The sequence below is a fragment of the Rhopilema esculentum genome, chromosome 14 (assembly GCF_057945365.1).
Source record: "Rhopilema esculentum isolate cy_ngs chromosome 14, ASM5794536v1, whole genome shotgun sequence".
In the NCBI taxonomy this organism is placed as follows: domain Eukaryota; kingdom Metazoa; phylum Cnidaria; class Scyphozoa; order Rhizostomeae; family Rhizostomatidae; genus Rhopilema; species Rhopilema esculentum.
The window spans coordinates 6,060,538-6,072,863 of record NC_142828.1 but is presented as its reverse complement, the minus strand read 5'-3'; the positions used below and the strand labels follow the sequence as shown (position 1 = coordinate 6,072,863).

Sequence of the window (12,326 nt, the reverse complement as noted above, 5' to 3'; positions counted from 1 at the left end):
TAATGTTCTGATTTTGTTGTGCCTGAGGCTGCGTTCACATTAACAGCTTATTTTCAAATTAAAATGAAACTTTAATTAGGGTTTTTGTTCTGAAGCATTAACTTTTTTTAGTGCAATTCTGTTACAAATGTTAGCTTTATTTCATGAATTTTACGAATTGGTAAAAACTGAGCTGGAATTTTGATGTTTTGAACCCGTGAAAAGTCAAAAGAGCAGCTCTTTCGATGGAGTTGATTACGAGGCTCAACGAACAGGTCCCGTACTCTTCACTGCATAAATACTTTGTTGCGACGTGTCCCATTTTGTGTACCTAAAACTTGGAAAGGATGGGCTCATCTGAAACATCAGTTTTCCATGATCTTGCCATTGCTCCACTTGATGCTATCTTTGCTCTTCAGCGAAATTTTCTGGAGGATTCAAACCCGAAAAAAGCAAATCTTGGTATAGGAGGTGAGCTAGCTACATGATACTTCTAACGGTAATTCGTGATTCAATGTTGCCAATGTTGCCAATGTTCCTCGTTGCCGTGCAATTTAAACATACACTAGGTCGATGTATGTATATTCATCAACATATATATTTAGCTGTAAACTTAAGACATAGCTGCGCATATCGAACTTAGTTATTGCGACTACGCCGTGCAAATTACAAACTTTTCTATCTCGTTGGAAGGGGGGGTCCGCAGGAAGTCCATGAAATTGTGCGTTAGGCATTGGGACAAAAGTTGAAATAACTAATTTTCGTATTCTACATTATCAGATTGATGTATTAAAAATTGTGAAGTTAAGCACTAGTGTGAAAATTTTCAAGTTGTTTGAACAGTGTATTAAACAATAAATTATTTGGCCAAGGACACTAGCAAAAATTAGGATTTTCGGTTTTAATGCTGTGTGCTTGTTTTAGTAACAGTTTTAAGGTGAGCCATTGTTTATTTGAAAATTGATGCAATAGTTCTCCAGTTTTCATGGAGTTTGGATGTGCCAACAGCCTGCACTTCGGGTGCCAGTGCTCAAAGTAAGCCTTAAAATTCCAGTTGCCCCAGCACTAGCAACTTTACTAGTATAAAACTTAATAAATATAGTTTTAGGTGCACCGCCAGAGCTACCATGTCTGCATGACATGTGCACCATTGCCATGGTCTGCACACACTGGTCAGTTATATTGGCAAGCCATTTTTCTGGGAAATTTTGACTAGAATCTATAGCACTTTTTATTGCCCAAAATTTTTCTCCAGAACCTTATTATTGCCCTAAATCCTAATCAAAACCAAAACATAAATTTTCAACCAAAGCATAAAACTGCATGGCGAGTATGTAGAGAGTGTTTTCTGTGAACCCAATATGTGTCAAAAAATTTGGCTGTGCATTTGAGACAGGACGTGACTTTATACTGTGTTCTTGTTTCTCTTAGTATACCGTGATGAAAATGGAAAGCCGTATTTGCTACCTGTTGTAACCAGTGTTGAGAAGGCAATGGCTGAAGACAAAACACTGACTCATGATTACCTGCCAATCACTGGCTTAAAGGATGCTTGTGATGCTGCAACAAGATTGGCATTAGGGAACGAAAGCACTGCCATAACACAGAACAGAGTGAGTTTATTTAGAGAAAATGTATATAGGCATACAGTTTGACTCTCAAGAATATTTGCTCTACATTTGGTTTCTTAAGCATTTTTTCTAAAAGTTATCCTTCACTTTAAAAGAAGAAACATCGCTATATTTATAACTTATGGTACAAGACCTCTTCTTAGGAGTTTTTTAATGCTGTGAGAAGTAGGTTAGCAATAGTCATTTTTAAGCTACATGTTATCAATATTTAGGAATTCAGTATGTAGGCTGGTTTAAGAATTTTTTAATTTTCATTTTCTATGTACCTTGATGCAGGTCAGTGCTGTCCAGTCCTTGTCTGGAACTGGTGCAATTTCTCTTGCAGCCATGTTCTTGAAGAAATTTTATCCATCAAAGACAGCTTATGTATCCAGCCCAACATGGGGTGAGTATGACTAATTGAAAGCCATTTGGTACTTTGACAGTAAATGAATACTGAAACATTGACTAAGAAGCTAGGGGCATAGGATGAACCTTTCCCTTTTCAGAAAACAGAGCTACAGTACCTTTTTGCAACTCATTGAGGTGCCTGTTTTTGCCTTCATTTTACCAAATTTCAATTGGTTCCTATATTTGTTTGATAAGTTCAGATCTTTTGATAAAAATTGACAGCTTTTTTTAAAAGCTTAATTTCTTACCTCTACTCTCACAATGAAATTATAGTGTGGTAATTGTTTGTTGGTTGGGACCAGGATTTAGTCCTCTTTGTCAATTCCAATGTTTTTTAAAAAGCCAGATTCAAAACATTTTGCTACTTCACTTTTGTGTTGTATATTGTAGGCAACCACAACAAAATCTTTGCTCAAGTTGGGTATGAAGACATAAGATCCTATAGGTACTTTAACCCCAAAAATAATGGCTTGGATATCGAGGGAATGATAGAGGACTTGAGGGTAAGAATAAATGGATTTTATAAATTTTTCTAACACAAAATCTACAAGACAGAACAAATTAAAAAGAATAAGAAAACAGATTTAAATGCTTTTTCACAGCTAAAAGTTTTTTTTGTGAATTTTTTACTGCTTCTGTTGGGCTGCTATTTTTACTGAATCGTATAAATAGCATGTGGCATGCTCCATTGTTCATTAAATATGATTTTATTGTCCATTATAATTATTGTTCATATGTATTATAGTGTTGCTTGTTTGGTTAACCTAAATCAAAGCATTACCTTCTGTTATAAAACTCACTGGAAGAAAACATCAAATGATTTTACTGCAGTATTAAACATTAAGCTGCCTTTATGACATCAGTATTTTTTGGCTTTCAGAATGCCCCCAATGGCTCTGTTATTGTGCTGCATGCTTGTGCACATAACCCCACCGGAGTTGATCCCAGTAAAGATGAGTGGCAACAGATTGCAAATGTCATCCAGGTTAAAAGAAAATGTTTCTTTGTTTCAGACCTTTATGTATTGCTATTCTGTTTTGTTAATTTCAATTAAAAGCTTTGCTTCTCCTTGGTCACATAGATTACATATATTTACTGAAACCTTGTATTAATCTAGGTGTAGATACTTCTTTGAAAAAGTTGAATATTGAGTTTAATATGCCCAATGAATTAGCTAGTTTTGGTCTTTCTAGATGTGAAAGAAAAGGAGCTTTGCCTTTTACCTTGTTTTAATGATGATGCTAAGATCAAATTAGCATTCTTTATCCAGCACTTAATAAGCTATAATATATATAGCCAAGAAAAAATTATATTTCTAATTGATTACCTCTCAAAATTGCAGCATTGCATATATTTCATACATCCCTGCATTTAGCTGTATCATTTTTTCATAAGATTTCCTTTGTGTAACCAGGAAAAGAATCACTTCACAATTTTCGACATGGCCTACCAAGGATTTGCTACTGGAGATCCTGATACTGATGCTAGAGCAGTAAGGTATTTTGCCGAAAGGGGCTTGGAGTTCCTTTGTGGACAATCCTTTGCCAAAATATTTGGCCTTTACAGTAAGAGCCCAACTATTAAATCTAAATTCATTAAAGTTTCAACATTATTGGCATTTAACCAGATGTTCCATAGTTGGCGAATATACAAACAACAATCAAAGCTACGTATTTATTTGCAACAAAATTGCTCCCAAAGTTACAAATCACATCAAAAGGGTACAACAAAACAAGTTACATCATTACTGAACATGTGATTCAGCACACATAAAATTTGAACAATTTTTTTGCGGTACAGAATTTGAAAATGGCTTTGAAAAAAGCAAACATTTTACAACATACTTAAAGCTTTTTCGTCTGACACTCCTCAGAGCATAAAACGTCAGAATAGGTTCCGAAAAAACACGTTTGAAAAATATATACCCAGTTCTGGATCGAAATAGGCCAATCAGAAAAACGCAAGCACAAGACCGGTATAGTTGACCAATCAGTGCCGCGAGCCTAAAGAAAAATTACCAATGGAGTCCAAGAGAGAACACGAACTCCTTTTGTCTACACAATGGCGGCTTTTTCGTTTCTATGTAGATTGACTCCAAAACTGCTAGATGGAAGGACGACCGGGCTCTGCCAATTATCCGAAACATGTCGTCATTATAGAGTTTTGCACAATCTGGGTTGTCTAAAAGATGTTGACCAATGGCAGAATCACTTGTTTTAACAGTGTTTCTAGACCTACAAGATCGAGGAGGCTGTTCTCTTTGAGGGGCAGTTTTGTTTCGTATGTTGGAAGGAACATGCTGTTTTATCCTATCCCCCAATCTTTGGGTTGTGCGCCCTACATAGCCAGAATCACACTGGCACGTAAATTCATAAATGACGGAACTTTTTTGTTTGGTAGGGACGCAATCCTTTTGAATGGATGGAAGGGCTCTCCTAGTGCTGTAAACAATCCGAGGATTGACAGCAAAGAAACAATTGGTTATGGCTTGCCTAATCTGACTCTCGAATCGCAAGGAAGTGTTACCAATCCATGGTAGTTTCAAATAAACTGGGCACTTTTGCGGACCAAACTTTTGAACAGCCGAAAAACTTGCGATCTTCTCCTTAGTATAAGATAAAATGACGTCTTCAGGATAGCCGTTGTCCAAGAAGATCGTTTTGAGTTTTTCCAGTTCAGCGTGCAGTTTAGATTTCGAGCAGATCATAAGTGCCCTATGTACTAATGTTTTGACAAGGTTGACTTTGCGTTGTTTTGGGCAAAATGAATTCCAGCGTATGTACTGACCGGTAAAAGTAGGCTTGCGATATACACTGGTAAGAAATCCAGTGTTAGACTTTTCAACCAAAACATCTAAAAATGGTAAGGAATCATTTTCTTCCTTTTCAAACGTAAACTGGAGGGCTGGGTGTAGGCTATTTAGGTGTTTTAGAAAAATATCACACTCAGCCTCTGTTTTGAAAATGGTATATGTGTCATCCACATACCGAAAATAGACACCTGGCTTTTGGTCGTAGTCGAACAAACGCTCTTCATGAAAGCCAACAAAGATATTGGCCAAGGCAGGTCCCAGAGGGCTACCCATAGCGACACCATCCTTTTGTTGGTACATTTCATTGTTAAAACTGAATTCGACTGAACGTGTTGCAGTTTCCATCAGTTCAATGAATACTTCCTCTGGGAATGGTGGGCTATTAAGCTCGCTCCGGTACAAAGCGTCGGCGCATATTTTGATGGTCTCACTCAAAGGAACATTTGTGAAAAGACTACTAATGTCAAAAGAACACATGAAAGATGTTTCGTTTTCGATGTTCAAGTTTTGCATGAACTCAGCGAACGTAAAAGAATCCTTGATGCAATGTTTTGAATATTTTTGAAGAACAGGGTCCAAAACTTCAGAAAGCCACTTAGCCAGTTCGTGTTGTGCTGAGCCAATCATAGACAAGATAGGTCTAAGTGGGACGTTCGGCTTGTGTATTTTAGGGAGGCCATACATTTGTGGTCGTTGAGAGCCCGTGGGTCTTATCCTATCATAAATTTCTGTAGCCAACATTTTTCAGTAACACATATACCATTTTCAAAACAGAGGCTGAGTGTGATATTTTTCTAAAACACCTAAATAGCCTACACCCAGCCCTCCAGTTTACGTTTGAAAAAGGAAGAAAATGATTCCTTACCATTTTTAGATGTTTTGGTTGAAAAGTCTAACACTGGATTTCTTACCAGTGTATATCGCAAGCCTACTTTTACCGGTCAGTACATACGCTGGAATTCATTTTGCCCAAAACAACGCAAAGTCAACCTTGTCAAAACATTAGTACATAGGGCACTTATGATCTGCTCGAAATCTAAACTGCACGCTGAACTGGAAAAACTCAAAACGATCTTCTTGGACAACGGCTATCCTGAAGACGTCATTTTATCTTATACTAAGGAGAAGATCGCAAGTTTTTCGGCTGTTCAAAAGTTTGGTCCGCAAAAGTGCCCAGTTTATTTGAAACTACCATGGATTGGTAACACTTCCTTGCGATTCGAGAGTCAGATTAGGCAAGCCATAACCAATTGTTTCTTTGCTGTCAATCCTCGGATTGTTTACAGCACTAGGAGAGCCCTTCCATCCATTCAAAAGGATTGCGTCCCTTCCAAACAAAAAAGTTCCGTCATTTATGAATTTACGTGCCAGTGTGATTCTGGCTACGTAGGGCGCACAACCCAAAGATTGGGGGATAGGATAAAACAGCATGTTCCTTCCAACATACGAAACAAAACTGCCCCTCAAAGAGAACAGCCTCCTCGATCTTGTAGGTCTAGAAACACTGTTAAAACAAGTGATTCTGCCATTGGTCAACATCTTTTAGACAACCCAGATTGTGCAAAACTCTATAATGACGACATGTTTCGGATAATTGGCAGAGCCCGGTCGTCCTTCCATCTAGCAGTTTTGGAGTCAATCTACATAAAAACGAAAAAGCCGCCATTGTGTAGACAAAAGGAGTTCGTGTTCTCTCTTGGACTCCATTGGTAATTTTTCTTTAGGCTCGCGGCACTGATTGGTCAACTATACCGGTCTTGTGCTTGCGTTTTTCTGATTGGCCTATTTCGATCCACAACTGGGTATATATTTTTCAAACGTGTTTTTTCGGAACCTATTCTGACGTTTTATGCTCTGAGGAGTGTCAGACGAAAAAGCTTTAAGTATGTTGTAAAATGTTTGCTTTTTTCAAAGCCATTTACACATAAAATTAAAAGTAAGACAAATGATTACACAATAACTACAGATCAGGTATTCAATAATACTCAGGGTTGGAAAGAAATATGTTAAAGGAACAAAGGGAAGTAGGGTAGGCTATACCAAGTCTGTGTCGTTAGCAGCAGTTTTCAGAAATATTTTCCTTCTTCATTCATGATGATCCTAAATTCTTTATAAACAATAATGAATTTTTATGATTTATTGTCAAGCCTAACTGATTTAACTGGAGTCTTTCTAATTTTTTGTTTCTAGCCAAACAAAAGTAGTATGTGAGCTCTTTCCTCTTTTCAAGTTTTAAGGCTTCTTGTAATAATATTGTTTTGCAGATGAGCGAATTGGAAACCTGTTTCTTGTGTGCAAAGAGAGCAGTGTGGCTGCTGCTTTCCAATCTCAGATGGCAGCAATAATCAGACCAATGTACTCCAATCCACCTAATCATGGTGCAAGAATTGTTGCAACCATTTTAAATAATCCTGCATTAACTGCTGAGTGGTATGTCCTTCCTTGTGATTCTTTAATTAAAAAACAGTGATTAGTGGGTTAGTGATAAATGCAGTCATTATCTGGCTAAAGAACCTTGTGATCATGTTGTCAGGGAAGCACAGCTTAATTTATGTCAGGGAAGCACAGCTTGATATAACTTATTCTTTTTTATTAAAAATTTGATTTTTTGCAAACAAAATGCATGTTTTACATTTCTTAATCACAGATAGTCATAAAAAACTGTGGCTGCATTCCCCAAAAGCAGCTGATCAAGTTATCTTTACTGTTATTCTGAAGAATTCTGTGTTGTGAAAAAGCTGTTTCAATTTGAAGATGTTGACAGGTATCACAGTCTCACAACTCAACCCTGTTTTGTAATAGCATTTCAAAATCTGCACAATATTTTGATTTCACATTACGCGGCTTACTTTCAAGCAGCAGTGATTAATGTCCTCTTGCACACTGAAAAACAATCCTCTATTGAACTAGAGGCTTAGATCAATGTACGACAGATGATTGCATTTCTGTTAAATAGTTTTTTATTTAAAGTTTACTTATCCATAATTATTCTCCCTCTTGCCAAAACGCACAGCTGCCATTTTGTCATTCATATTTAAGTAAGCTCGTCAATGGTGGTTTATTTGCACTTTATTCATGATATCTCGTCAAATTCGCAAAACTAATCTACTCCTGGATAAAAACCTCCCGCTCAAGCATATCACAATTAAAGATGCAATTTTCTAGAGTTCATTTGGGTGAATCTTTTCGAAACTTTGTAAGGGTTTATATTGGTGAGAAGGCTAGTCATGACTGTCAACATTTAAAGAGTATTATGAAGTTTACTTAAGCTATTGGAAAAAACTGTCTATGAGTGTTTGGCAGAAGAATTTTCTAAGCTGTTACCTCTTTGTCAAAATGTTTAGGCTCTATAAGAAGCTTCCATTATTAAGTAATACATCATTTCGTCTAGCATATTTGCTATTGATTTCATTTATGTTTTTTCATTGAAAGGAGGGATCAACTAAAAGGAATGTCCGATCGTATTCAGAGGAGTCGTAAGCTCTTGTATGAGAAACTTAAAGCACTTGGTACCCCTGGAGATTGGCAGCACATCATAACACAGAATGGCATGTTTACTTTTACTGGCCTCAACCGTAAGTTTCTGATTGTCTCAGTTTGATTTTTCCCATCCACTTCCAATCACTCAGTTATCTTTAACAAAGTTTGAAAAGTGAAGAAGGCCTAACTGCTCTTTTAGGCGAATTAAGTGAAATAATTTAAACTAACCAACTCATCATTTTCAATATTCCTTCTATGGTGTCAAAAATTGCCTCAAGCGAGCTTAAGAAAAGTATCATGCTATGTACACACATTCTATTTCATAACAAACAAAATTCAATTTTTAAGACTCAATTTTCTTAAAGGGTCTGCTAATAATGATATCATTAATTCTGTCCTTTGCGCCCTACCGTAAATCCTCGAATTAGCCCCCTAGGGGCTTATTTATTTTTGATATTTTTGGGTGGGGGCTTATTGGAGGGGGGGGGGGGCTTATACAAGGCAGGGCTTATAAAATTATTATAGACAATAAGAAGACATTATTAAAATACCTTGTTTATTTTAGTAGAAATTTTTTTATTATTTTATTTTTTTATTTTAGTAGGAGCATTCAATTAATTAGTACCAAAAGTACGAATTTGTCGTGGTAATTCAATAAAACGCCATAGGCAACCTCAGATGGCAAAAAACGTCAAATTGAGGGGTCTAATTCGAGAATATACGGTAGCAGTAGGGGCTTATTCGAGAGGGGCTTATTGACAATTTGTAGTTCTAGGGTGGGGGCTTATTCGAGGGGGGGGGGCAATTCGAGGATTATTAAATTTTTCATGCAAGCAATTTTTTGGAGGGTTTTTGCAGCTGCAGGCAATGTTTCTGTTGTGACATTTCTGTCGAGAGATTCGCTTCCTTTCTAATGCTGTACTTTATACTGCTTACAGAGGAGAGGTGGTAATTTTCTGTCTGTCTAAAATCTTATGCCAACAAGAAAATCACCTTGATTGAATTTTTTTAAGTTTCAGAGTTCTGGGTTCTTTGCCAAATTTAGTTGTATCGTAACTCTATTCCTTCGCGTAGCGAAGTATTTTTCTGATTGTCCAGTACTCGTTTCTTATTGCAAGCTTTTTATTGAAAAAATCAGTGGAAATGAGAATAGTTCCGAGCAATATGAATCCATACCAAACGTAACCATTTCTTATTCTGAGATAATATCTCGATTGTTCTACTTATATGACCCTGTACGTCTTTCTTTGAACAGCAAAACAGGTGGACCATCTTATTCGCAAGTTCCACATCTACCTTTTGAAGAACGGGCGGATCAACATGTGTGGTATTAACCCAGCTAATTGTGACTACATTGTCGAGGCGATTCATGATGCTGTAACTTGCTGTGATGCGTCATTGTGAAATACAAAGGTTAGTTCTTAGAAAGGAGCGACCCTTTAAATGTACACCAACCATTGAGACAGGTGGGGGGGGGGGCACTAAAGACAAAAACAGCAAAAGGGACTGCTCATCGGAAACAAAGGATTTTTTATATTTAGGCTGGGGTTTTTTAAGGCCCGCCTCAAGAACAATAGCAGCTACAGCCCTTACACCAACGCCACCCTTTAGAGATGAGCACATCTGAACTACACTCTTTTTTTTATAAAAACCAGTAAATTTGAGTTCAGGCTGATTGTTCTTAACTTTTCCGAAAATCTGAGGCTGGATTGTCCTTTATTTGTTCTTAAATTTATAGGGTATAAGCAGTGCGATTTCTAGCTTTTCGTTCAGGGGAGGTGTTCAGGCCTCTTTTGCCAACAAAGTGCGTAGAGACAAACTTAATTTGCCGCCATGTTTTAATATTAACCGAAAAAGCACCCAAACATGGCTGAAAATCCTCGTTTTTTGAGATAAAACGTTGTTCGAAATTTCATTTTACAGTAGCTCAGCCTCAGCTTGTTCTTAATTTGTTCTTAAATTTTGACCCATTTTGAGGCTCGTGTTCTTATAAAATTGTTCTTATAAAAAAAAGAGTGTACCGATAGGCACAGCGCTATTCCTTACTAAGTCTATAAGAGTCTGATTTCTTTTCTGAAACTTTTAATATTTAAATATTTTTGGCCTAGTATCTTTTTTGGCTTTTAAAGCAATGTTCGCATTCATTTCTAATTTTCTTTCCCTCGTTTCCAGGTTGCCATGACGAAATCTTTGAAGACAGTTTTTAACATTTTTGCTACATAAACAAGTGATATGTGTGATTTTCTACCTGACAAAGGCTTGTGTGGTTTTTACAAATTAGAAGATGCGTGGATATTTTCAAAATCAAAATTGATTAAGAATTTAGACTAGAGCATACAAAATATCAAAAAATAATGAGGAATTTTTATGAGAATCTAATAAAATTGGTTGAATGTGTTTAAGGTCAAAATGTTTGCACGATCAACGAAATACTACATTTGAATTTTGGCGTTGTTAATTTCTTCACGTTTAAGAATGGCCCTCTACGTGAACGCTTTCCTATGGTGTCTTCTCCTTTTTCTATGATATCAGAATATGTGTGAAGTAAAAATTGCCAAATATTCCATTTCTTTGTTTAGTTATAGCTCTCAAAAATTGTTATTACATGTAACAAGGAGAACTCCCTCCAGCTGTTCATTTCTTTGCTCCTTTTTCAAATACTTTGTTAAGCAGAATACCTTACATTACCAATATCCCACTGATGGCATCTCCAACTATCAACTACCAACAAACTATGTTTATTTATTTTCTTTCTTTTGCTAGCAAAGAAGTAAAGCCAGGGCCTCCTTTTCATTGCGTAGGCACTTTGACCATTTACATGTTTTGTCGGAACCTTGCAATTATGAAATATTTGCTAGATTCTGACTTTGGGAAACGCAGCTATAACACGTACGGCGACATAACAAAGTCATCACGATAATAGTATAATATTTGACATAAGAAAGTCGTCATGATAGTAGTATAATATTTGACACAAATACTATCAATGCAGAGTAGCAATATAGTACAATATTGAGTAAGCGCTCCATTCAAAGTCTTGTCGAAATAATATTAGGTCGAAATGCTTTTAAAATCAATTGATATTGGTTGTCGCAATTTACCAATTGCTACGAAAGATCGATTAATCGAATAAAAAATATTTATTTTAAACGAACTGGCTTAACTTAACCCGCGGAAAAGTTTGAAATGAATTTCATTGTTTTTGACATGTTCAAAATTACACCGATTCCTATATCATTGATTTATTATTTTGTTATTTTCCTTTTCATGGTACTCTTGTATTCATTGGTTGTTCTTTTGTTCTTAAACTCGTGCGTCTTGTATTAGAAGATTAAAATTGGAAATAAAATTATTTTGTGACGAAATCATTGCGTGATTCGATAATGCAAAAGTTGTGGAGTTTAAACCCAAGCTAAATTTTTTGGAATAGAAATTTAACGCTTGAAGGCATCTCTTTTGACCCCACCTTTGCATACACCGCTTTAATTTGGTTTTCTTGCATGATGCTCTGTTCGAAAAAGCTGCCTGGGGGGTTGGGACAGTTTCCGAACTGGTGCTCAAGCCCCCAAGTCTCCACGAAGTATGTACCTCTGGTATTTTGCCTATATGTTAAGAATTATCGACGAAATTTTTTTCGACGAAGTTTATCCGCCGAAAATCTATCTGACGAAATGTTCCTAATGTACATGTTGTCAGACCTACAAACACATTGCCATGAAACATGAAAAGGCGCTCACTAAATGATAGAATAGAACTATTATTTACCTTGGTCTCGTCCAGTCACTGAAGCGCAGAGGGGACACATTTGCATAGGGGACCGATTAGCACAGTACGCCCGCTCTTTACACAAAAAAGATCTTCAATTACAAACTTTCGGCTTGTCCGTGTGCCTTTGGAATCTTACGATAATGAAAGCTGCGTGTTTGCTGTATATTACCCTGGGTACCAGACTCACTATGTCGCTGTAGCTGTATATAGGCATATACCGGGCCTCTGACGAAGGGGGGCCGGGGGCCGACCCCATTTTTTAGTTA

At 36.8% G+C, this 12,326-nt stretch overlaps 1 protein-coding gene across 1 annotated transcript; it reads left to right on the top strand.

Annotated features, from left to right (window-relative positions):
- Positions 1 to 253: 253 nt before the first annotated feature.
- On the top strand, positions 254 to 11,734 carry LOC135696038 (aspartate aminotransferase, cytoplasmic). Its single transcript, XM_065215301.2, has 10 exons — positions 254 to 450; positions 1,411 to 1,592; positions 1,887 to 1,995; positions 2,391 to 2,503; positions 2,881 to 2,985; positions 3,415 to 3,565; positions 7,077 to 7,242; positions 8,245 to 8,387; positions 9,548 to 9,705; positions 10,465 to 11,734. The coding sequence occupies exons 1-9, from the start codon at positions 327 to 329 to the stop codon at positions 9,694 to 9,696; spliced, it is 1,242 nt and encodes a 413-aa protein (XP_065071373.1). The 5' UTR covers positions 254 to 326; the 3' UTR covers positions 9,697 to 9,705; positions 10,465 to 11,734.
- Positions 11,735 to 12,326: the final 592 nt, after the last annotated feature.